This window comes from Suncus etruscus, chromosome 1, assembly GCF_024139225.1.
Source record: "Suncus etruscus isolate mSunEtr1 chromosome 1, mSunEtr1.pri.cur, whole genome shotgun sequence".
In the NCBI taxonomy this organism is placed as follows: domain Eukaryota; kingdom Metazoa; phylum Chordata; class Mammalia; order Eulipotyphla; family Soricidae; genus Suncus; species Suncus etruscus.
In genome coordinates, this window is record NC_064848.1 from 190,348,640 (window position 1) to 190,375,997 (window position 27,358).

General features: G+C 43.2%; 1 protein-coding gene across 1 annotated transcript in view; it reads right to left on the reverse strand.

Annotated features, from left to right (window-relative positions):
• BRCA1 (BRCA1 DNA repair associated) overlaps positions 1–27,358 on the reverse strand; it is an 81,829-nt gene that overhangs the window by 24,971 nt on the left and 29,500 nt on the right. Inside the window, exons 10-11 of the mRNA XM_049768089.1 lie at positions 25,607–25,695; positions 20,319–20,490 (exon numbers count right to left, since the gene is read on the reverse strand). Of these exons, the coding sequence (XP_049624046.1) occupies positions 20,319–20,490; positions 25,607–25,695 (261 nt within the window). The remainder of the gene's footprint in view (positions 1–20,318; positions 20,491–25,606; positions 25,696–27,358) is intronic.

Here is a 27,358-nt window from a genome sequence, read left to right on the forward strand (position 1 = left end):
TCTCCCTCCAAATGGTAACCCCAAATGAAATTTCAGAATGCAGCAGAACTTATTTTTCATAAGAGAATAGGTAAATTCCAGCCTGAAGAGTATCATCCATAATATGCTTAAGAAACAGGGGCCTTGGGAGAAGGCTTAAAGAAGCCCTGGCTTGATTTTATGGTGGTCCCCTAAGCACAGAAGGACGTGGCCCCAAACCCCAAATAAAGATAACAAGAAGCTTTACCAGATATATTGTATCAAGGTTCTTGGAATACCTGTTTTCATAATGACATGAGTAGTCTCTTCAGTAACCGTCTTAGTTAAAGAAATGTTGTATTTTCTGGCAAACTTGTTCAGAAGCACCTGAAATCAAATCAAAGACTTCATTTTAATAAATAGTCTTTAGTCTAGCTTGGAGTATTAGTTTACTAGCTTAAAAGTCTCTATTTTTATTTTGTTGGGGTTTAGGGCCACACCAGCCATGCTCAAGGATTACTCCTGACAGGCTCAGGTGGTCATAAGGGACCCGGGGAGTGAACTGGGTCAGCTGTGTGCAAGACAAATGTTGTACAGCAAACTCGCTGTACTATTGCTCCAGTTTTAGAAGTCTTTTTTTTCGTAGAAAAGCAACATCCTTTTTATTATGTGTCTGAAGTCTCATAATAAATAGTAATTTAATAAAAATGACATACAAATTAGAAAATCAAATTCTAAAATAGCTCAGACTACCAGATGTGGAATGACAAGCAAGAATTCACAATGTTATTAATTTCCTCAACAAAAGCATTTATCATCTGATTCCTGAAGACCATTTCTTTGCATAGTAATACTCTACAATAATTTATCTCCTATACTTTATAAACTAAGAGGTAACTAGTTGGTGCAAAAAATTATGCTATATGGAGCTAGAGTGATAGTACAGTGGGTAGAGCACTTGCTTTGCATGCAGTTGACCTGTGTTCCATCCCAGACACTATTCGGTCCCACAAGCCCATCAGGAGTGGTTATTGAGCACAGGGACAAAAGCCCTGAGCACTGCTGGGTATGGCCCAAAAAACAAACAAAAATTATGCTACAAACATGTGGCTTAAAACCAAGATTCAAGATTCTTTTAAAGATCTGTACAAAAACTAGTAATTTCTCTAAGAAAGAAGAAATAAAAGAGAACTCACATTCTTCTCCCCAAAATCTAGAACCTTCTAGCTATTATCAACTGAACAGAAATCAATAGGCAGTAGGAGAAATTAACCAGATTAATCACTGGCACAGTTGACATAATTAGCAGCTACTGTTTGGTAAATAACTGTTTGCCAGGGTCCATCACCACGAGCTATTTCCATCCACACCAATATTTATGTGCTATACAATATTCCAACTGAGGTCAGGTCATCTTTCATGCTGGCTCACTTCCTACAGTCACAGGGCTCTGAAAAAGGCAGGCTAGAGAAGCTAATGACATCCTCCCCTGGTCTGCTGCAGTCCTCTGCCAGGATCATTAGCAATTCTGAACTGATTAATTGCTGAAATCCCAGCCTTGAAACAGTATTCAGTTAGAAGAGGAACTGCTGAAAAGATCATCTTAATATGAGCTTCAGAATTAATCATGTGCAATACAGTCAGCAGCTTTCATAATAAATTTGCCACACTTCAGCAAGTCTGAATAGAGCTAAAAAGTTTTCTTTTTAGCTTGTTTAAAGTTAGCTTGTTTAAAGACAACATGTACCCAAGCCACTTTCAGTCTTATCTGTACCTCAAAATTGCCCATGGCAAAAAAGATCACATCATTTCAACCTTCTTTGAAAAGCTGAACTCACTAATTTTCAAGAGCAATATAAAAATATGAATTCTCAGAGCATATAAGTGTTGTAGCTTGTGCTTGTGAAATGAGAACTCTAGCATTATTGGTGACAATTTATTCCTTGTATGTCCTAGGGTAGATACAATTTCCTTTGTGTGCACTCTCTCTTTTTATTTTTTGGGCCACACCCAGTGGTGCTCAGTGGTTACTCCTGGCTGTGTGCTCAGAAATGGTTCCTGGCGGGCCCGGAGAGATAGCACAGCGGTGTTTGCCTTGCAAGCAGCCGATCCAGGACCAAAGGTGGTTGGTTCAAATCCCGGTGTCCCATATGGTCCCCCGTGCCTGCCAGGAGCTATTTCTGAGCAGACAGCCAGGAGTAACCCCTGAGCAACGCCGGGTGTGGCCCAAAAGCCAAAAAAAAAAAAAAAAAAAAAAAAAAAAAAAAGAAATGGTTCCTGGCATGCTTGAGGGACCGTAGGGGACCCACGTGCAAGGCAAACTATCCGCTCCAGTCCCTCCTTTACTCTTTTAAGAGTTGGGACACATCTGACTATTCAGAAGTTTATGCTGAGTTACTACATATAGAAGTTAGGGTAAGAAATGATCCTAGGGCCATAGTAATTTGCCTTGCACACAGCTGACCCAGGACAGACGTGGGTTTGATCGTTGGCCTTCCATACAGTCTCCTGAGCCAGGAGCGATTTCTGACTGCAGAACCAAGAATAACCCGAGTGCTGCCAGGTGTAGCCCCCAAAAACCCCAAAACAAACCCCCCCCCCCCAAAAAAAAACCATCTGGAGTGGTGGCGCAAGGCCTTGACTGCGCTAGCTGAGTGCGGCAGTTCAATTCCCTGGCGTTCCATATGGTCCCTCCAAGCCAGGAGCAATTTCAAAGTGCATAGCCAGGACTAACCGCTGAGCGTCACTGGGTGTGGCCCAAAAGGAAAAAAAAAAAAAAAAAAAAAAGAAGAAAAAAATGCTACTATTTGGTAGCACGCTTGGAACCAGTTTAGGTTTAATTCTTCACGTTGGCAAATTTAGCCATCTAAGGTGACTAAATTAAATTATGGAAAGTTATCAACAAGTAAATTTCCTACTTTACTGGTGAACTAAGGCAAGAAAAAGATGTCTTATGGAGGGTTACAATGAGAGTAGTGGGTAAGGCACTGTATATAATTATAATTATTTTTTAGATTATTTCCCATTGATGGTGCCTACTCAAAACTCTGCAATGTGTTGAGGAAGTCTCAAATCATTAAAAGAATCATCTGGATACACTTACAAGTTCTTTTGTTGTCAAGCCTGAAGCCACCATAGATAATTTTTTGTTCTTTCTGTTTGCTGAAGATAGCACTTCTGTCGTCTTCTTGTTAATAGTTTTCTGCTTTGAGTCATACCCAATAGTAGTAGTAGTATGAGCATCAGACAGTGTCTTGGCAGATTCTGTAACTTGAAAGTGGGGTAACTTTAACGCAGAAGTTGAAGCTGGAGAGTTGCAAACATGAGCTGACACTGAGGCTCTTGCTTCGGAAGGATCAGACTCAGGGTGATCAGAAAAGAGACTGATTCCAGATTTTGGGCAAGGAGTTTCTTCTGAAAGGAATGAGGGTAGAAGTTTAGTCCACAGGACAATGAATCTTTTTTGTTTCTTTGTTTTTGGGCTACACCTGGCAAAGCACAAGGATTACTCCCAGTAGGCTCAGGGAATCATATGGGATCCAACTCAGGTCAGCTGTGTGCAAGGCAAGTGCTCTTCCTGCTATACTATCTCTCCAGCCCAATATTATTTTTTTTTTCTGTGCCAGGAATAAAATCCTAGTCCTTCATATGCAAGACATGCACTCTATCGTACTGAGATACATTCCAGCTCTACTCTTCAAATTTTCTTTTTTATTTTTTAAGTGATTTTTTTGGGGGGGCCACACCCGGTGATGTTCAGGGGTTACTCCTGGCTATGCGCTCAGAAATTGTTCCTGGCTTGGGGGACCATATGGGAAGCTGGTTGATAGAACCTCGGTCTGTCCTAGGCTAGCGCGTGCAAGGCAGACGCCTTACGCCCTGCAACACTGCTCTGGCCCCTACTCATTTTCTGAAGAACAATTTAGTATCATGTCGCAAAATCCTTAATGAGTTTACATTTTCCGTTAATAATTCTAATTTTAGAAATGTCTGAGTATTTAAAGCAGGGGTCTCAAACTCAATTTACCTGGGGGCCGCAAGAGGCAAAGTAGGGGTGAGGCAGGGCCACATAAGAGATTTCACTTACTAGGGGCTGGAGAGATAGCATGGAGGTAAGGCGTTTGCCTTTCATGCAGGAGGTCATTGGTTCAAATCCCGGTGCCCCATATGGTCCCCCGTGCCTGACAGGAGCAATTTCTGAGCCTGGAGCCAGGAATAATCCCTGAGCACTGCCGGGTGTGACCCAAAAACCAAAAAAAAAAAAAAAAAAAAAAAAGAGATTTTACTTACTGAATATTTGCAATAAAAAATCACATTAGTAAGAAAAAAAATCGTATTAAACATTTGCATACCCTGAACGGAACTGCTTGGAGTATGCGAATTTTTTTTTTGGTTTTTGGGCCACACCTGGCGGTGCTCAGGGGTTACTCCTGGCTGTCTGCTCAGAAACAGCTCCTGGCAGGCACGGGGGACCATGTGGGACACCGGGATTTGAACCAACCACCTTAGGTTCTGGATCAGCTGCTTGCAAGGCAAACACCGCTGTGCTATCTCTTCGGGCCCAGTATACGAATATTTAATGCGATTATTCGGTAAGTGAACAATCGCGAATACTTCGATATTTGAAGGCCGGCCGTGGGCCACAAAATGTTGTATGAAGGGCCGCAAACGGCCCACGGGCTTCGAGTTTGCGACCCCCGATTTAAAGGAAATAATGATGTAGGGGCCAGAGAATGCTCAGTGGGTTAAAGTGCATGCTTTGTCATGATTTGGAAGTACAGGTTTAATTTCAAGCATTACATGGTCCCCTACCTGAGCACCGCCAGGAGTGACCCATTAGCACCAACACGGAAGTTCCTGAGTGCTTTCAGGTAACAGTCCCCCAAAACCAAAGGAAAAAACACGTATATGTAAAAGTTTAATTATATAATTGCTCTATCACTCATTTGGGGGGGGGCACACCTGATGATTCTCAGGGTAATTCCTGGCTCTGCATTCAGTCAGGAATCACTCCTGGAGGTGCTCAGGGGACCATGTGAGATGCCAAAGACAGAACATGGGCTGGCCATATGCAAAGCAAAAGTGCCTTACTCGCTGTACTATCATCTCTCTGGCTCAAGAATGCAACTTCTTTAGTTGCAGTGCTGAGAGCCACATTCTTATCCCAGCCACACAAGTTAGGGTTGTAATGCTTAAAGGGGGCCATATCCCTTTCTGTGGTGCTTATATACATGTAACAGTACTACGTTTAGATCCTTCATGCTGACAGGGATCTTAGATGCCATTTATTTCAATATTCCAGAACTAGTTTTTTGACTACACTCAGTGATGCTCAGGGTTACTCCTGGCAGTCTCAGGGGACCATATGAAATGCTGAGATCAAACTGGCTGGGTCGAATGTGTGTAGGTTTGATCCTCGGTATCCCAAATGGTCCCGAGCCAGGATCGATTTCTGAGCACAGAGCCAGGAGTAAGCCCTGAGTGCCACTGGGTGTGGCCCAAAAAAACCAACCTCCTCCCCCCAAAAAAAATCCCCAACAGTTTGGCAATAAAGATACAGTACTTTGGGCCCGGAGAGATAGCACAGCGGCGTTTGCCTTGCAAGTAGCCAATCTAGGACCAAAGGTGGTTGGTTCGAATCCCGGTGTCCCATATGGTCCTCCGTGCCTGCCAGGAGGTATTTCTGAGCAGACAGCCAGGAGTAACCCCTGAGCAATGCCAGGTGTGGCCCAAAAACCAAAAAAAAAGAAAAGTTACTTGGCTTGAATGTGGCCAACCCAGGCACAATAATGGTCCCTCAAGCCTTGCCAGGAGTGACCCCTGAACACAGAACCAGGAATAAGTTCAGAGCACAATTGAGTGTGCCCCAAAACAAAATTGATACAATTCACAATTGAAATTCAAGTAAGTTAACCTTCAAGCATTTTTTTTGTTTTTTGGCCACACGGGTGACGCTCACAGGTTACTCCTGGTTATGCGCTCAAAAATTGCTCTTGGCTTGGGGAACCATATGAGATACTGGGGATCGAACCCAGGTCTGTTGTGGGTCAGCTGCATGTAAGGCAAATGCCCTACCGCTGTGCTATCTCTTCGACCCCACCTTCAAGCAATTTTTAATGCATTTGCTATAGGCTTATACATTGAAAGGCTGATTTAGGCTTTTTTGGCCTATATATGGCAATGCTCAATAGTTACTCCTGGCCCTATGCTCAGGTGGCTCTTGGTGACTTCAGTGGACTATATAGGGTACAGGGATTGAACCCAGCTCAGCTGCATACAACAGAGCAAGTGTCCTATACCTGCTGTACTGTCTCTCCAACCTCTAGAAAACTGATTAACCAGAACATCTTTAGGTAAGATTCAGAATAAAGTGTTTTCTCCATCATAGTAAATAAAACATTACCTAGATCTCGTCTTGGCAAATTAGATTGCTCTATTAAATTTTGGTCCTGAGACTTTGTCAGCCATTGCTCCTTCATGTTATCAATCTTAATGAGCTCCCTTTGAGGGGAGCAATTTCTGTTCTGATGACTCCTTGAGGGCCTATGCACATACAACATATTGGGAGGAAAGGAAAAAAAGCATCATCATTGTAAAATAACTAATCACACTTCCTGGTTAGGCAAAGATAAGTGAAACATCTGTGAGAGATTGGGAATTTCAAACAAAAAATAACCCAAGTTATTATAACCCTTAGGAACCAGGCTTCAAACTGATAACTTGTCACAGCTGACATAACATCTCCCCTTAAGGGCACATCTGAGGCAGTATGTCTACTAGCTTTTTAAAAGTATGTCAGCAAATTTCATCAAATTATTTACTATCACTCAATTCTATGTTATTCCACTGACTTATAAAAATGTATTAGAATAAGATCTCTCAGGAAAACAAAAAGATCAATGTTGACATCTCTACCTTATTCTTTTTACCCAATTTTATTTTATTTTATTTTTTGGTCACACCCGGCAGCGATCAGGGGTTACTCCTGGCTCTATGCTCAGAAATCGCTCCTGGCAGGCTCCGGGGACCATATGGGATGCAGGGATTCGAACCACCATCCTTCTGCATGCAAGGCAAACATCCTACCTCCATGCTATCTCTCTGGCCCCATTTTTTTTTTTTTTTTGGTTTTTGGGGTCACACCCGTTTGATTCTCAGGGGTTACTCCTGGCTAAGCACTCAGAAATTGCCCCTGGCTTGAGGGGACCATATGGAGCGCTGGGGAATCGAACCACGGTCCTTCCTTAGCTAGCACTTGCAAGGCAGACACCTTACCTCTAGCGCCACCTCACCGGCCCCCTCTCTGGCCCATTTTACCCAATTTTAGCAAAGTGTATGGAACTACTCTTATTTTCTAGCTTTCCAATGTCTAAAATCATTATCCCAAAAGGAAAAGAAGAAAAATAAAAAGTGAGTTAGATTAAGGTGCATGTTTGTGGGGCTGGAGAGATAGCATAGAGATAAGGACATGCAGAAGGACAGTGGTTCGAATCCCAGAATCCCATATGGTCCCCTGAGCCTGCCAGGAGCGATTTCTGAGCATAGAGCCAGGAGTAATTCCTGAGCGCCGCCAGGTGTGACTGAAGGGAAAAAAAAAGGTTGGGCCTGCAGAGATAGCACAGTGACGTTTGCCTTGCAAGCAGCCGATCCAGGACCAAAGGTTGTTGGTTTGAATCCCGGTGTCCCATATGGGCCCCCGTGCCTGCCAGGAGCTATTTCTGAGCAGACAGCCAGGAGTAACCCCTGAGCACCGCCGGGTGTGACCCAAAAACCAAAAACCAAAAAAAAAAAAAAAAAAAAAAAAAAAAGGTCATGAAATTTTCCTATACATAGATGTACATGGAATCTTTTATGCTGAGTGAAATAAATTAAAGAGGGCCGGAGAGATAGCATGGAGGTAAGGCGTTTGCCTCTCATGCAGGAGGTCATCGGTTCGAATCCCGGCGTCCCATATATGGTCCTCCCGTGCCTGCCAGGAGCAATTTCTGAGCCTGGAGCCAGGAATAACCCCTGAGCACTGCCGGGTGTGACCCAAAAACCACAAAAAAAAAAAAAAAAAAAAAAAGAAATAAATTAAAGAAAGAGAGCTAGATGCAGAATAGTCTCACTCATCTATGGATTTTAAGAAAAATGAAAAAGTCTGTCTAGAGTACAGGAGGGGGTGGGGTGGGGAGGAGGGAGATTTGAGACACTGGGGATGGGAATGTTGCTCTGGTGAAGGGGGGTGTTCTTTACATGACTGAAACCCAACTACAATCATATTTGTAATCATGGTATTTAAATAAAGATATCAATTTAAAAAAAAGAAAAGAAATGTCTGCACAAATAGAGAAAGTATGATAAAAAAGAGCTGAATATAAGTAAAGGTGTCATCAGACATATACTTCCTGCTTTGGTTTATTTCAGTGAGGGGAATTAAATGTAGAACTATGCATGCGAGGAATATGCTTTTACCTTTGAGCTATATTCCAAATCAAAACAATTTTTTCTTTTCTTTTCATTTGGGGGGGATTCTAGGGTGTTGGGGCCAAATCTGTAGATTTTCATGAGTCTCTGTGTTCACGAACCAAACTGTTGCCAGGAACTGAACCAGGGTTGCTCCATGCAAATCAAGTGCTTATCCTGTGTACTACCTTACAACATTTCCTCCTTACCTTTCTATTCCTTGCTCTTTATTTTTACAGGTGGAAGTTTTCAGAGATGCTTGAAATTTCCCAGGAGAGAGGCTTTCAGGATTCTGGTTCATAGGACACTCATAGTCTTTTTTTGAAGTTATTATTGCTTTAATGGAATGGAAAAAAAAAGGTATTTTACTGTTTTGTCCTAGTAAGAATATTGTTACTTTTCAAAAGCAGCAATCTATAACAACCAAAATTAGTTTTTGGGCCCGGAGAGATAGCACAGTGGTGTTTGCCTTGCAAACAGCCGACCCAGGACCAAAGGTGGTTGGTTCAAATCCCGGTGTCCCATATGGTCCCCCGTGCCTGCCAGGAGCTATTTCTGAGCAGACAGCCAGGAGTCACCCCTGAGCAACGCCGGGTGTGACCCAAAAACTAAAAAAAAAAAAAATAAAAAAATAAAAAATTAGTTCTTATTTTTTGTTTTGGGGTCACACCTGGCAATGCTTGGGGGACCATATTGGATGCTGAGGATCAAGCCTGGATAAGTTACAACTTAAGCACTTTACCTGTTTCTGTCCTCAAATTGGTTTTTAGATGAATATACTAGACAAAATTTTCAGGATTGTCTTTTTTGTCCACTACTGGCAGTACTTAAGGATTGCTCCTAATGATGTTTGGTGAACTATGTTGCCAAAGATCAAACCTGTATGCACTCCAGCCCTTTGAGAAATTGCCCCAGCCTTCAGATAGCTTAACTAGTAAGTGTGATGTAGCACTAAATGGAACAAAAAACAGGAATAAGAGAACATATTAAAAAGTGGGTAAAGACATTTAGCTGAGACAAGGCTGAATAAAAACCTTAAGCAGGGGCTGGAGCGATAGCACAGCAATAGGGCATTTGCCTTGTACACAGCAGAACCACAACGAACAGTAGTTCGAATCCTGGCATCCCATATGGTCCCCCATGCCTGCCAGCAGCAATTTCTGAGCTCAGAGCCAAGAGTAACCAAACCAAACCAAAAAACCAACAACAGGGGCCGGGGTGTGGCACTAGAGGTAAAGTGTCTGCCTTGCCAGCGCTAGCCTAGGACGGACCGCGGTTCGAACCCCCGGCGTCCCATATGGTCCCCCAAGCCAGGAGTGACTTCTGAGCGCATAGCCAGGAGTAACCCCGGAGCGTCACCAGGTGTGGCCCAAAAACCAAAAAAAAGCTCAGAAATCGCTCCTGGCAAGTTCAGGGGACCATATGGGATGCCAGGATTTGAACTGATGACCTTCTGCATGAAAGGCAAACGCCTTACCTCCCTCCAGCCCCTATATATAATTCTTTTAATAATGTTGTTTTGAGGGAGACCACACCTGGCAGTGCTCAACACTTACTTCTAGTTCTGAGCTCTGTAATCACTCCTGGTGGGTGGGGCTCAGGGGACTATATGGAGTGGAGGGAGAACTGAACTTGTTTTGTTTTTTTTTTGGGTTTTTGGGCCACACCCGGTAACGCTCAGGGGTTACTCCTGGCTATGTGCTCAGAAGTTGCTCCTGGCTTGGGGGACCATATGGGACACCAGGGGATCGAACCGCGGTCCGTCCAAGGCTAGCGCAGGCAAGGCAGGCACCTTACCTTCAGCGCCACCACCCGGCCCCGAGAACTGAACTTGTATTAGTCACTTATAAGGCAAGTGCCCTGCCTGCTTGCTGTACCATCTCTCTGCTCCCAGTACACCCTTTATTTATTTATTTATTTATTTATTTATTTATTGGTTTTTGGGCCACACCCAGTGTTGCACAGGGGTTACTCCTGGCTATCTGCTCAGAAATAGCTCCTGGCAGGCACGGGGGACTGACTTATGGGACACGGGGATTCGAACCAACCACCTTTGGTCCTGAATCGGCTGCTTGCAAGGCAAACGCTGCTGTGCTATCTCTCCGGGCCCCCAGTACATCCTTTAAATTAATTCCTCCAAATTCACTGTTTCTAGAAAGTGACTCAAAGGGAAAAAAGTATTGAAAAACAAAGATATTAACTTAGAAATTTCTGGGGCCTGAGAGAAAGTACAGTGGGTAAGTTGCTTACCTTGCACATAGCTAATCCTGGTTGGATCCCTGGACCCTGATTTTTCTGAGCCTGCCATGAGTAATTGCTGAGTGCAGAGCCAGGAGTAATTCCTGAGCAATATCAGGAGAGATCCAAGACAAAGCAATAGAAAGTCCATGCTTGGGGAGCAGAAGCCAGAAATAGAGATTCCTTGCATGCTACTGTGGCCACAAACTTGGCTAGAATTCTCAGCACCACATATGCCTCCCCCCCAAGCTCTATCAGGTATGGAGACTATTCTTGTTAAATGACACCAGCTATTTACTCAAGAGAAAAGTGCTCGCCCAATTTCCTTTTCACCTAGCCCTTTGGTATGTATTAGTACATCTAAAGCTCACTTGACCCTTTCCCACCTGGTTGAATTCTTATTTGGTGTGTAGAGAGATGATGAGGCAAGAAACAAAATGATTCCATGACTCCTGACTTGCTTGATTTATTAATTCTTTGTGGCTACCCTTCTTCAGACTGTCCGCCTGGAGCTGAGAATATGGAATGGGTGTTTATTTTACACAGTCCTTCCTCCAAAAAGTCCATGATGGTTTCAGAGATGTGGCTTAATGATAGAGTAGTTGCCTTGCATGTGGAGAACGTCAGGGTATGGTTCTTAGCAGCATTTATAAAAGGTTTTGATGGGGCAGGAGCAATAGATAGCACAGTGCCATTTGCCTTGCATGCGGCAGCCTGGGACAGATCCAGGTTTAATTCTCAGCATCCCATATGGTTCCCTGTGGCTCCCAGGAGCTATTTCTGAGCGAAGAGCCAGGAATAACCCCTGAGCACACTGAGTGTGGCCCAAACTTCCCCATCTCCTCCAAAAAGTCCTAGGGCCAGAGACACAACACAATGGATAGAGTGTTTACCTTGCATGAGGCTGACCTGGGTTTAATCTTGGGCATCCTATATGGTTTCAAGCACCCCAAAAGAATTCCTGAGTGCAGAGCCAGGAGTAACCTCTGAGCATCACCAGTGTGGGATAAAAATAAAAATCCTGGGCCTGAGAGTTGGTACAACAGCTGACCCAGGTTGGATCTCTAACACCACACATTCTCAAGCTCACCAGGAATGACTCTTTAGTGTAGAGCTAGAAGTAAGTCCTGAACAGAGGCAGGTACGGCCCCCAAACAAAATAAAGTCTGATGGCTATGATTTATTTTGAGCTTTTATTAAAAAAGCTAAAATCCAAAGTTATGGTAGAAGATCTTAAAAGAGCTACATTAAACTTTTATTTATTTATTTGATTTTTGGGCCACAACCGGTGACACTCAGGGGTTACTTCTGGCTATGCGCTCAGAAATCGCCCCTGGCTTCGGGGGGCCATATAAGATGCTGGGGATCGAATCGAGGTCCGTCCTAGGCTAGTATGGGCAAGGCAGCCACCTTACTGCTTGCATCACCGCTCCAGCCCTCCATTAAAGTTTTAAATACGACACTGGGTAGTCTGGAGAAATAATCATTGATTTCTGGAGCTAATCCTTAAATGCATTATTTATACTTTACTTTATCCATCCCCTCATGCCAAACTTTTATGTTTCTAGGAACATAAGAATTGCCTGAGGGGATCTGAGCTACAGTACACCAGGTTAAGACATTTACCGTGTGTTCATGGCTATGTTCGATCCCTGGCATTCTATATAGTCCCTGGGCATGTACTGCGCATCCCCCACCACAAGACTGTGTGAAGATACTAGCTGCTATAAAATGAATAGAATCTAGCTATGAACTAATAGTTTGCTTGTTATATTGATACCCAGTAGTAATGGGGTTTAGGGGTGCTCCTGAAAAAGACACTGGTTTGGTGTTCCAAGACCATGTAGTGTGGGGAATCAAGTGTGGGAATCTAGCATGCAAAGCACCTGATTAATTTTCTTGGTCTTTTAAAAAAAAAGATTTTTCTCCTCAGGGAATCATACTTGGCACTGCTTGTGGAGATTGAACCCTAAGTTAGCAAGTACCCTATTCAAGTGTATCATCTCTCTGGCTTCTGGGTTGTTCCATTTATTTAACGATATAAAGAGCATTCTTCAAGCACCAGTCTGAGGAACAATACTAGTTTTCAGATATAGAAAAGCTGATAAACAAATAAAACTCAAAAACAAAAACAGGTCGAAAACAAATTATTTGGGGGGGGGGGGAGCAGTGACTCAGCTGTGCTCAGAGCTTACTCATGTCTGAGCACCAGAATGACACACAGCAGGGCTCAAGGGAAAATATACGTTGCTGGATATTAAACTTGTATTGGTCACAAGGCAAGCACTCTATCTGCTTTACCATCATCACTCCAGCCCTCCCAAACCATTGGTTTATAGCTTGGTTATAACTAACACTCTATAGACTGGTATACAGGATAGGTGAGAATTCGCAGGTATCATAAAGTTGAAGATTGTTCCATCCAAATATAGGGTAATAATTAAGAAAAGGTAATGTGCAGATTCTAAAGAATCACACCAAATAGAATTAACCATTGAGAAAGGGGCTCTATTTTCTGTTTCTGAACCACATTCAACAGAGGACTATGTGGTACCAGGGAGTGAACTGGGACCTCCTATATACAAAGGCTGTGATTAGGACTATCATATTTCTTTAATCTGGAATGAACACAAGGAATATAAAAACATGGGGTTGGGGCCGAAGTGATAGCACTGCAGTAGGGCACTTGACTTGCATGCAGTCGACCTGGGATGGACCCGGGTTTGATTCCAGACCTCCCATATGGTCCCCCAAGCCTGCCAAGGGCGATTTCTGAACATAGAGCCAGGAGTATACCATGAGTGCTGCTGGGGATGGCCCCAAAACAAAACAAACCAAAAAAACCACATGGGGCTGGAGTGTTAGCATAGTAGGTAGGGTGCTTGCCTTGCACGTGGGTGACCTGGGTTCAATCTCCAGTATCTCATATAGTCCCTGAGCAAGGAGTAATTCCTGAGTTTAGAATTAGGTATAACCCTGAGAATTGTTGTGTAGGGTCAAAAAACTCACAACAGGGGCCAGAGCGGTGGTGTAGCGGTAGGGCACTTTCCTTGCATGCTGCTGACCCAGGACAGACCTGGGTTTGATCCCCGGTGTCCTCTATGGTTCCCTAAGCCAGGAGCGATTTCTGAGCGCATAACCAGGAGTAACCCCTGAGCGTCACCAGGTGTGACCCCAAAACAAAAAACAAACAGAAAGAAAAAAAACTTGGGGCTAGAGTGTAGTACAGAGGGTAGGGTGTTTGCCTTTGCCCTGCATGTGACTGACCTAGATTCAAACCCTACAGACCTCAAGCCTGCTAGGAGTGACCCCTGAGAGCATTCAGGAGTATGCCCTGAACACAGTATGGTGTGGCCCCCAGATATAAACATACAAAAGTGAAAGGAAGGAGGGAAGCCTTAAACAGAAGTATAAATGATTGTCTCTATCATCCAAACATTTAGAATATTAGTTCCTCTTTTCATTTTAATGGAGCTTGAGCTATGAAACAAAATAAAGTAATTTTGCCTTTTTGTAATTTTTGTTTGGGCCATACTCAGAGAATCCTATGTGGTGCTGGGAATCAAACCTGGGTCTGCCTACCTTTGATTTTTTTTTGTGCTTTTTGGTACACACCTGGCAGCACTCAGAAATTACTCCTGGCAAGCTCAGGCAACCATATGGGATACTGGTGATCAAACCCAGGTCAGCAGCGTGCAAGGTTGTGCTATGACTCTGGCCTCAGTCTGCCTACTCTTCTTTTTCCCTTATCTTTATTTTATAAATACAAGGAATCAGACACAAAGTTCTAACCTATAAACCAGACCCTCATCTGAGTGTCTTAAATTGTACTCCCTATGTAGGAAAGATGAGGACACACCAAACATTATTAAATTTATAGATTGTCTACTATATGCAAAGTATTTTTCAAAGTATGTAAAGAGGGGCCAAAGCAGTGGTGTAGGTGGTAGGGTGTTTGCCTTGCAAGTACTAGCCTAGGATGGACCTCGGTTTGATCCCCCAGTGACCCATATGGTTCCCCCAAACTAGGAGCGATTTTTCTTTTTTTTTCTTTCTTTTTTTTTTTTTTGGTTTTTGGGTCACACCCGGCAGCGCCCAGGAGTTACTCCTGGCTATCTGCTCAGAAATAGCTCCTGGCAGGCACGGGGGACCATATGGGACACTGGGATTTAAACCAACCACCTTAGGTCCTGGATTGGCTGCTTGCAAGGCAAACACTGCTGTGCTATCTCTCCGAGCCCCAGGAGCGATTTTTGAGCGCATAGCCAGGAGTAACCCCTAAGAGCCACAGGGTATGACCCAAAAACCAAAAAAAAAAAAAAAAAAAAAAAAAGAAAAAGAAATGATAATGCAGGGGCCAGAGGGATAATTCAGTGAGTAGCTCACTTGCCTTGCCTTTATCTGACCCAGGTTCAATTCCAGGCACCCCACCTGGTCCCTTCAGCCCTCCAAGAGAAATCCCTGAGTGCAAAACCAGGAGTGAGCACTGGCCACCAGATGTGGGCCCAAAACAAGAATAAGAAAAAGAAATGATTGGGAGGCCACTCCAATACCAAAAATCACCTTGCTTGGATTTCAGTGAATTGCTTGAACTTCACCTAACTACAATCATGTTTGTAATCACAGTGCTTAAATAAAGATTATTCCCCCCCAAAGATAATTTGAAAACAAACAAACAAACAAACAAACGTGAGATAGCATGGAGGCAGGGCATTTGCCATGCATGCAGAAGGACGGTAGTTCGGATCCTACCAGGAGCTATTTCTTTTTCTTTTTTTTTTTTTTTGGTTTTTGGGTCACACCTGGCAGTGCTCAGGGGTTATTCCTGGCTCCAGGCTCAGAAATTGCTCCTGGCAGGCACAGGGGACCATATGGGGCGCCGGGATTCGAACCGATGACCTCCTGCATGAAAGGCAAACGCCTTACCTCCATGCTATCTCTCCGGCCCCACCAGGAGCTATTTCTGAGCGTAGAGCCAGGAGTAACCTCTGAGAGATGCCGGGTGTGACCCAAAAACCAAAACCAAAACCAAAACCAAAGAATTGCTTGAACTTCAGTGATTATCAGTGAGAATCACTGAAGAATATCAAGGAGAACCGGGGCAGAAGCAATAGCACAGTGGTAGGGTACTTGCCTTGCACACGTCTAGGACTGATCTTGGGTCAATCCCCTGGCATCCCATATGGTCCCCCAAGCCAGGAGCGATTTCTGAATGCACAGCCATTTAGGAGTAACCAGGTATGGCTCAAAAACCAAAAAAACCAAACCAAAAAAGAAAAAAAGGAAGGAGAAACTGTTGGGGGTAAGTTGGTATTAAGTTGCTACTGAAGACAAAGCCACAAAGAAAAGTTTTGTCTACACATTTTCAGAAATAAATATACATACTCACATGTTCTATCCAGATAGTAAATTTACATGCAAATCAAAATACTAACAAGTTTTTATTTTGTACCTTAAAAATGAAAGTTTAGTCTGTTTTAAACTGAAAATGATGAAAGTAACACAAAAAATGGAACTGTATTGAAAACTATGGGCTTCATTATCTGGGAAGTTAACTAAATGAAAATAGAGTTAAAAAGAAAGCATTTAAGGAAATACATTTTGAACTACTGCCATAGCAACAGACTTCTCAGTTTTTCATGCAGGAGCTACTGTTCCCTGAACATAAAAATACTACAATGCTGTGCTCAATGATAGCTTAGTGGCAAAGGTGTCTTGCAAGTTTGAGGTTTCAAATTGGATGCTTGGTGCTACCAAGATACACTCAGAAGCCCAGTCACTCTGTTTGGGACCTTCAGTGCTATAAGAATTCTCTGACCCAATGTAGTCAGGTGTGTGCAAGAACAACCAAAACTGTGACCCTGTGTATGAGCAACTCTGGTAAGCATTACAACCAGAAAGTATGTGAGCACCAGACTAAAGAGTGATATTCCCAGCAAGCATGAATAAAATGTACTTTAACCAGATGTTTGATTCCTGGCCAGCACCATCATGAAGTGTGTGTGAAACCCAGTCATCAAACCTGGTCATCACAAAAACAATAATAAAAGGAAGAGTTTTTCTCTCCAAGCCCTTGAACTTGTATACTCCCTTCAACGTCCATTGTGTTGTCTGTCTGTTTCTACTCTGAAGAGGGCAATAAATGTTCTCTTTCTTCCTTTGTTTGTTTGTTTTTTGATGGGCCACACCCAACAGTGTTCACTGGCTCTGAGATCAGAAATTATTCCAGGCAGGCTCAGGGGACCATATGGGATGTCGGGAATAGAATCCAGGTTGGCTTTATGGAAGTCAAACAAACTCCCTACCCTCTATGCTATTATTTTGGCCCTAAATGTTCTTTCTTGAACACATCTTTTCCCCTTTTTCTCCTCTCACATCTTTCTAAACAAATTTCATTCAATAAAAACTTTGATTCACTACATAAAATAAGTCAACAAATAAAAGGAAGAAGAAGGAAACCCCTATCTTGCAAATACTACAATGCATATTCCAAGACCAAGGCCATTATTCTGAATAATTGAGATCAGTTTGTAGAAATAGTCAAAGGAAGGAGTACGGTCCTCTGGAACGCTGAGAAACTAACATTACTCTAAGCTGGGTAGTTATCTCAACAGTAATGAAAATTACTTTGGTAAGGCTTACCCTGCCTCTCATAAGCACTTATTTCAGCTTCCTTTGTGAAAGCTGTGCCTGTATCTAGTTTCTAACCTATACATTTGCTTCTGCTTAAAAACTTGCCTGCGACTGACAAATAGTACAGTAGGTATGGTGTGCTTGTCTTACATATGGTTTACCAGGGTTCAATACCTGGCAACCCATGGCATTGCCAGAGTAATTCCTGAGTGCAGAGCCAGGATTAACCCTGAACATCACCAGGTGTGGCCCCTTCAAATACAAACCTTCAAAGTCTTGAGGCTGGAGAAATAGCGAAGAGGGATGAGTACACGTTTTGCATAAGAGAAACCTGCCTATATTCAATCCTTTTGATTCATTGTATTGAATGACCACCTAAACATTGCTTGGAGCAACCAAAAATAGCTCCAAGCATGCAGGTGTGACCCGCCAAACTAACACCAAACAAAAACCCAAAACTGTTAACCTCTAACCTTTTTATTTTTGAGGGCTACATGTGGGGTGCTTAAGAGCATATGTGGCATTGAGATTCAATTACTATTAGTTACAGTCATATGCAAGGCAGTTGCCTTACTCTATCATTTCTCTGGCTCAGTACTCACTTTTTTTTGGGGGGGGGGGCACGTTTGACCTCGGCAAACACTGTCATAACTAGCTAAGCCCCATGTTTATGTCTCTGGAGCTGAGAGTTGCTGCTTCAAACCCTGCTTCAAAAAGCTATGCATTGGGGCCGGGTAGGTGGCGCTGGAGGTAAGGTGTCTGCCTTGCAAGCGCTAGCCAAGGAAGGACCGCGGTTCGACCCCCCCGGCATCCCATATGGTCCCCCCAAGCCAGGGGCGATTTCTGAGCACATAGCCAGGAGTAACCCCTGAGCGTCAAACGGGTGTGGCCCGAAAAAAAAAAAAAAAAAAAAAAAAAAAGCTATGCATTGCAAAACGTGCTCATTGTGGCCATTAATCCAGACATCACCTTTGATTAAAAAGTCAGCTCAAATTATTTTATATATTTTTGTTTTGCAGGTTAAAGTTTTTTTTAAATAAAGATACTATTTAGGAGCAGGAAAGGTCGTGCTAGAGGTAAGGTGTCTGCCTTGCAAACGCTAGCCTAGGACGAACCGCGGTTAGATCCCCCGGCGTCCCATATGGTCCCCACAAGCCAGGAGCGATTTCTGAGCGCATAGCCAGGAGTAATCCCTGAGCGTCAAATGGGTGTGGCCCAAAAACAAAAAAAGATACTATTAATAGTTGCGCGCGCGCGCGCACGGGGGGGGGGGGGGCGGGCACGAAAAATGTTTTCTTCTTCCTATGGGGGCATGACAGAAAATAATAGAGCACTGCTCTATGCTCAGAAATCGCTCCAGGCAGGCTCATGGGATGTCGGGATTCGAACCACGGTCCTTCTGCATGCAAGGCAAACGCCTTACCTCCATGATATCTCTCTGACCCCTCAGTACTCACTTTTTTTTTTTTTTTTTTTGGTTTTTGGGTCACACCCAGTGGTGCTCAGGGGTTACTCCTGGCTCTGTGCTCAGAAATCGCTCTTGGCAGGCTTGGGGGACCTTATGGGATGCCAGGATTCGAACCACCAGATCTCCTGGATCAGCCGCTTGCAAGGCAAATGCTTTACCGCTGTGCTATCTCTCCGGCCCCTCAGTATTCACTTCTAACGAAAATTAGTTCTGATCAATGTCATCTGCTTGGTTATTCCAATTGCTTCCTCTTCATTTGGCCTTATTGGTAACTGGTAACTAACGTTAGTCTAATGACTGTCAATTATGGATTTCCTCTGCATCAAAGTAAAGTTATTAAAGTATAGAAGCTCTCTCCTATAAATCAGCAAGCACGTGAAGAGCTTTGTACATATGGTTGACGCTTGGTAGTGCTTGATTACCTAATAATCAATGGAAACAAGCCCCGGCATATAGCTGGGAGTACCCCTCGAACACTGCTGGGGATGGCCCAAATTCCATTCCCGTAAAAAAAGTTCCAAAACTAAACAAGCTGAAAAAAATCAGGACTTTGAGATCTGATGCTAGTGTTGTACTAACCACTGAGCATTGCCAGTGCTGCTTCAAATCTACCCCCTCTCCTCAAAAAGGAATAACCCAGTCTTTTTTTTTTTTTTTTTTTTTGGTTTTTGGGTCACACCCGGTAACGCTCAGGGGTTACTCCTGGCTATGCGCTCAGAAGTTGCTCCTGGCTTGGGGGACCATATGGGACACCGGGGGATCGAACCGCGGTCCGTCCAAGGCTACCGCAAGCAAGGCAGGCGCACCTTACCTTTAGCGCCACCGCCCGGCCCCTTAACCCAGTCTTTTTTTTTTTTTTTTTTTTTTTTTGTGGTTTTTGGGTCACACCCGGCAGCGCTCAGGGGTTATTCCTGGCTCCATGCTCAGAAATTGCTCCTGGCAGGCACGGGGGACCATATGGGACACCGGGATTCGAACTGATGACCTCCTGCATGAAAGGCAAACACCTTACCTCCATGCTATCTCTCCGGGCCCCCTTAACCCAGTCTTAATCTCTCCTACTATACTGTTTTCTTATGAGCTCCCCAAAACTCTTTATTGTGGGTGACAGTGACAATAAATGACCATTTTATTTCCCTCTGAATGGCATGTTACTTCTGGACAGGGCTCAAATCAAGAACCCAAAATTGTCCAGATAGTAAGGGGGCAGTATAAATTGCTTTGCAAGGAATAAAACCGAGTTTGATCCCTGGGATCCCATATGGTCCCTCAAACACTGCTAGGAGTAATGCTAGAATGCAGAGCCCAGGAGTAACCCCTGACCATCGCCAGATGGCCTAAAAAGTCAAATAGGAACATTTTACTTATGGTTAGTTTTTTTTGGTTTTTGGGTCACACCCAGCGGTGCTCAGGGGTTACTCCTGGCTGTCTGCTTAGAAATAGCTCCTGGCAGGCACAGGGGACCATATGGGACACCGGGATTTGAACCAACCACCTTAGGTTCTGGATCGGCTGCTTGCAAGGCAAGCACCGCTGTGCTATCTCTCCGTGCCCCCTTATGGTTAGTTTTACAAACCTTTGTCTGATATGTCTTGTTCCGGATTTACAAGGTCCTCAGGGGCACAAGGATCATCTCTGAGAGGAGAGGAGCAATGAGTAAGCTGGCTCCCATGTTGTTCTAAAACAGCTTCGAGTTCAGCCATTTCCTGCCGGAGCTTTATCAGGTTATCTTGCATGGTATCCTTCTGCTGCAAAAACAGTTTCACTCTTAGAAACTTGGCCAAAAGCAAAATACGTTACACCAATTAATTTTAACATGGGAATTGAAATCACCTAGTATGGAATTGCGTTCTGGCTGAACACCTTTTAATCCTACCATATTCATACAATCAATGCCCATGAAATTATTTCAGGATGAAGTTAGAGGAAAAAACAATCCTCAAACTCTTCCTCTAACTCTCTCTCTCTCCCCCTCTCTTTCCACACCAGGTGTTGCTCAGGGGTTACTCCTGGCTGTGCACTGTAGAAATCACTCCTGGTGGGCTCCAGGAATGAAATATGGGATGGATGCATGCCAACTACCCTACAGGCTGTACTCATTGCGGCTCCAAGCTCTCTCATATAGACTTGCTTTATAGTGTTATCATTTTAAGCTGTTGGTTTATTTGTTTATTGCCACATATGGTGATATTCAGGAATCACTCTTGGCTCTGCACTTAGGAATCACTCCAGGAAGGGGTGATCAAACCTAGGGTCCTCTGGACCCTGAATTTGGTTATTTTATTTTATTTATTTTATTTTTTGGTTTTGGGGCCACACCTGTTTGACGCTCAGGAGTTACTCCTGGCTATGCGCTCAGAAATCGCCCCTGGCTTGGGGGGGACCATATGGGATGCTGGGGAATCGAACCGCGATTGTGATCTTTCCTTGGCTAGCACTTGCAAGGCAGACACCTTACCTCTAGCGCCACCTTCCCGGCCCCTGAATTTGGTTATTTTAAAGCTAGAGTGTGACAAATAACCAAGGCACCTATCACTTTTGTTATCTATTAATACCTTCTAACATATGGGGCTGGAGTCAACCTGGATTCATTCCAGCATCCTATATGACATTCCAACATCACTAAGAGTGAACCCTGAGTTCCCAAACAAAAACAAATATTTAACAAACTACATTTCAAATATTTGGTATTTTGGGTCATTACATATAAAGGTGTCTGGTTTTCAGACTGATGTAATATGGAAAATATCTCCTTATACATAGCTCTTACAGAAGATCTTGCCTAAATTACTGTCTTGGGATCTCTTGAACTTTCAGATTCTAACATAAAAATTACAGAACTGAGACCAGAGTGATAATATAGCTGACCTAGATTCAACCCCTGGCATCTCATATGGTTCCCCAGACCAATAGGATTGATCCCTGAGCACAGAGAGCCAGGAGTAATCCCTAAGCACAGCTGGGTATTGCCCAAGAATTCATTATTTATCCTTTCAACTATTTGTTGCTCTTTTGTTATATACTACATGTGGTTCTAGCACAGGGAAGATAGCCATTCTGGTTCAAATATTTTATTTTATTATTTTTTGGGCCATACTCAGCTGTGATCAGGGATCATTCCTGACACTGCTCAGGGGACCATGTGGTGCTGGTGATCAAACCTGGATCAACTGCCTGAAAGGCAAGGGCTTTAACTATGGTCCAGCTATCATAGAAGGAATCAGGTGAAAACACCATAAATAAGAACTCTCGAGAGGGAATGATCTAGTAGGAAAAGCTTATGAAAACCCGTAAGGACAGTTATTATTTCAATTCAAAACAATAAACTTACTTTCAGGGCTTCTGAAGATGTCTAAATTTAAGGATTTTCTTTGTTTTTGAGCCATACCAAGCAGTACTCAGGGATCACCCCTACTAGGGATTGGGGGGGGGGGCACTACCTAGGGGCCAGGGATTAAGCTTTGGTCAGCTGAATGCATAACAAGTGCCCTAACTGCTGTGCTATCTCTCCAGCCTAAGGTTTTTGATAAAAATTTAATTTGGTAGATAAGCAACTTTCCAAAATATACCTTTATCCCTTTTAGAATAGTAATGGGTGCCAGCAAACCATAGGGAAATACAGATTATTTCACCCTTCATTTCTTCTGATCTTGAAAGTGATTTCGCTCTCTACTAAAAACAAGCCATTGACTTTCTTCTGCTACACTGAGTTCATAGTTTTCAGATTTTATGACCAGAAAATACAAACGGCTACCCTGAGACTGCTTTGCTGTCAACTCCTGTAGTAGCACCATTGCCACCTTGTGGCATTTGTGAGTAGTTCTGTCACTGATCAAACCCCAGTGAGTGATTGTCTGATCACAAAACTGAAACAAAAAAAAAATTATCTCTAGGTTTCAGAAGCTTATTGGTCACTATTTTCAAGAATATCCTAACTAGGGGGCCAGTTGAACTGCGGTTCTAATCCCCCCGGCATCCCAGATGGTCCCCCAAGCCAGGAGTGATTTCTGAGCGCATAGCCAGGAGTAACCCCTGGGCATCACCAGGTGTGCCCCCCCAACCAATAAATAAACAAACAAACAAACAAAAAGAGAATGTCACATCTAGGGTCCAAAGTGGTAGTATAGTGAGTGGTCAGGGAGCTTGCCTTGCATGAAGACAACCTGGGTTCAATCTCCAGCACCACATATGGTCCCCTAAACCCTGATAAGGAGTAATTCCTGAGTGCAGAACCAGAAATAAACCCTCAGCACTTCCAGGTATGGCACCCAAACAAAAATTGGAAAATTACATATCTGTAATCAAGGTGTTTAAATAAAAATGTTAATAAAAATTGTTCCTAAAAATAAAACTTATGAAATGTAAAAAAATTTTTGGAAAATTATAGTTAAATAACTTTATTTTGGATATTTCCAAAGGAATTACTTATCACTTAGAAAAACTCCCCTGTTGACAGCTGGCAAAGTACATTTGAGAAAACAATAGCGAATTGGTTATCAAATGGTCTTGATTCCAATTATTTTCCCACACTTGCTGTTGTGATAAACCTGAGATTATAGACTTAGTTGTGCTTGTGAGATTACTTAGTTGTGGTAGCAAACATTCTGACTGCGATGCTTATGGTGGGTAGCTGTGGTGTCCATACATGTCCAAGAGTAGAACTATTAAGTGTTCCCAATATCTGTGGTACTTATCAGAGTATGCAGTGCTCAATCACCTGGTATACTTTTGGGAAGAAACCCACATGGGATGCCAGGGATTGAATTTAGGCTGTCATGTACAAGGCAAGTACCTAACCTGCTGTACATCTCTTCAGTCAGACCAAATTTCTACTCAAGAGTCACACTTGTAAAGCAGGTGCTGTTTTTGGCCAGTAAGCCATCTCCCAGGTCCTTTGATGCTTTTGTAGGGGTAGGTTGGTTTGGGCCACATCCAGTGGTGTTCAGGAGGAATTCTTGATAGTGCTTAGGACCCCATATGTGATACTGGGGATCAAAGTGGACTAGCAAGTACCTTAACCCCTGATCCTTGATATTTTGTATATTTTGTTTTTGGGTCCACACCCAGTGATGCTAAGGGATCACTCCTGTCAGTGATCTGGTCAGCATATGAGGTATTGGGGATTGAACCCAAGTTGGCCACTTGCAAGACAAGAGCCCTACTTGCTGTACTATTGCTCTGGCCCCAACACTAATTCTAAAGTCAGTCAAGTTAGCCCTACTCTATTCAGTGTTTTCTCACTGTTATTCTGATCTTCTCTACTTCTGTATGTATGTGTGATACTGGGAATCAAACCCATTGCCTCTCACATGCTAGGCACATGCTCTACCACTGAATTACATTACACCCCAAGTTTTTTTTGGGGGGTTGGGTTACACCTGGCAACAATCAGGGGTTACTCCTGGCTCTAAGCTCAGAAATTGTTCCTGGCAGGCTCAGAGGACCGTATGGGATGCCGGGATTCGAACCACTGTCCTGCATGCAAGACAAGTGCCCTACCTCCATGCTATATCTCTGGCCCCCATCCAGGCTTCTGAACTCTAGCCCCTCCTTTCATTTTTGTTGCAATGACTGCTCGGGAGGGGGTGTATGTGTATCACACTTTCAGTTTGGGTACTCAAACACACTTAACTTCATGCAAAAAGAATCCAACTCAGTTCCGCAAAGCCAGACTCTATCATTAAGTTGTCCCTGGATCCTAATCTCTCATTTTATTTATCTTTGGGCTTTGGGACATATGCAGCAATGCTCAAGAGTTCAATCATGGCACTGTATTCAGAAATTATTCCTGGGAGAGCTTAGGGAACCATATGAGGTGCCGAAAATGAAACGGGGTCAGTCACATGCAAGGCAAAATACCCAACATGCTGTATATCACTCCAGCCTTGAGGAAGATAAAATTTTAAGTTTGTGATTGAAAATGCGTTATTAAAATAATTCATACTGGATCCAGAGAGTTAGGTGCTTCCCTGTGGCTAACCACTATTTGAATACCTGGCACCACATACCTTCCTCTCCTAGCACCACCAAGGTCACTCCTCTGCAGAAGCGAATAGCCCAAGTGGTGCAAAGTCTGGCCCAATAACTTCTCCTAATTCTCTTTCCCAAACAACAACAAAAAAGAAATTCAACAATAACAACAAAAATGTCAGGGGCTAGAGACTGTATAGAGGGTAGGGCACTTGCCTTGCACTTGGCCAACCTGGGTTTGATTTTAGTTCTCATAGTCCCCCAAGCACAGGTAGAAATGATCCTTGAGCACTGCTGGGGTGCTCCAAAACCAAAATAGTCTTTCGGGCTTACTCTGGAAAGTTATTTAATTTTTAGACAGGAAGTACCCACCTCCAAACAATTGCATCCAAGGTCCTCTGGGATTATTCTGGCAATGCCTTAGTAATATGTCCACATTGAAAAAGATGGGGCTGGAGAGATAGCATGGAGGTAAGGCGTTTGCCTTTCATGCAGAAGGTCATGGTGTCCCATAAGCCTGCCAGGAGCAATTTCTGAGCATGGAGCAACCCCTGAGCGCTGCCAGGTGTGACCCAAAAACCACACACACACCATAAGAAAAAGATTGGTATAGGGGCCTGACTGATAGCGCAGCAGTAGGGCATTTGTCTTGCATGCAGCCAACCCGGGATGGACCCAGGTTCAATTCCCGGCATCCCATATGGTCCCCTCCCTGGAGCCTGCCAGGAGCGATTTCTGAGTGCAGAGCTAGAAGTAACCCCTGAGCGCTACTAGATATGGCCAAAAACAAACAAACAAACAAACAAAAAACAAAAGAATTGGTACAGGCAAATCTAGGAAGGGACTTATCCCACTGAATACATAGGACATTACACACACATATCTGCTTTTTACCTGAGTGGTTAAAATAGCACTTTGAGAGGACAGCTCCGAACAGTCTTCAGAGTCACTTGTTTCACTCACATACCCAGAAACTGCTTCACCTTAAATAAGAGAGTCAGATGTAAAAACAAATAGCAGATACCTCAACTGGCTGTATTTGTATCTTTCCACTGGCATAATAAATTATACTTTCATGTCACACCAAATGATTTTTCTTTGTTTTGGGAAAATCAACTATATTCTCTTAGAAATTGTCACCCCAGAGGCCGGAGAGATAGCATGGAGGTAAGGTGTTTGCCTTTCATGCAGAAGGATGGTGGTTCGAATCCCGACATCCCATAGGTCCCCCAAGCCTGCCAGGAGCGATTTCTGAGCATAGAGCCAGGAGTAACCCCTGAGCATTGGCCGGGTATGACCCAAAAAACAAAAACAAAAAAAGAAATTGTCACCCCCCAAAACCAGTACAGATCCTACAATCAGGACATTGAATCTCAATCCAAATAGAGAAGAAATGCCAACAGGGTAGGAGACCCATTTTAAAATCTAAGAAGCACTTTAATCGTACTTGAAAACTCACAAAATATGAGTTTGACATTTGACCCATTCTTCCCCCTTTATTTTTCCTTTTACAGTGCTAGGGAGCAAACCTAGGGCATCACATAAATGCAAAGCAATGAGCTCAACTGATGAGACACATCCCAGTCTCTCTTTTTTTTTTGGCTCAGGGGTTACTCCTGGCTCTATGCTCAGAAATCGCCCCTAGCAGGCACAGGGGACCATATGGGATGCGGGATTTGAACCACCATCCTTCTGCATGAAAGGCAAATACCTTACCTCCGTGCTATCTCTCTGGCCCTCATCTCAGTCTCTTAAGCTCATTTATATAAAATAAACTTGGAAAAACACAAAAACTATGGTTTCAATACCTAAACACAAATCCATGATCTGCTCTTCTTGTTTATTTTCTTTCAGGTTAGTTTCCATTTCGTCATCTGATGTAAACTGGTCATTCAGAACCTCTTGGTTTTCAGTGTGATACTGGCTTTTGGAGGGATGATTTAACATCAAGCTAAGATCTGTGGTTTTTGTATTAGCAGTCATGTCTTCTAAAGCACTATACTCTGAAGAAAATAAGTTAATAGAAAATTTTGGTTCCTCACTACAGTGATATTTCTGCGATGTCTTTGCTAATACTTGGTTACTGCCATCAGATAAACTATTCTTCAATGACAGTAGGTTCTCCTCTATTTTCTTAGATGAATTCTCTGAGGCACCTGCATTATTTCTGGTAGACTGAGAAAGTATACTGGCTTCACTACCAAATAATAACTTTTGGACGCAAGAAAGTTCTTCATCCTCACTGGTCATGCCATCTTCTAAGGACTCCAATTTCCTGGACCCTCTAAGGTGAACTGGAGCCAAGTGCGTATCATCTAAAGAGCTAAGCCTCCTTTTGAATTCTATTTTCTGGACACTTTTATTAAAAACAGCAGACCGTTCCCCAATATCACTTTCAGCAAAACTTATTTCCTTTATTTCATCATCATTTAAAAGGTCATCAGGAGTCTCTGAACAAATCTGAGAAGCATTACTAGTTTCCATAAGTTGTTCTGGATTATCTGACATTAGACGTGAAGAAAAATCGGTCTTATTCTGAACTGCTTCATTTTCTCCTTGTTTCTTTATTTCAGGCTGTATACAATTACTTTGCTTATAGACTTCAGGTTGCCTAAGAACTGATTTAAGAATAGCACTTAACTTATA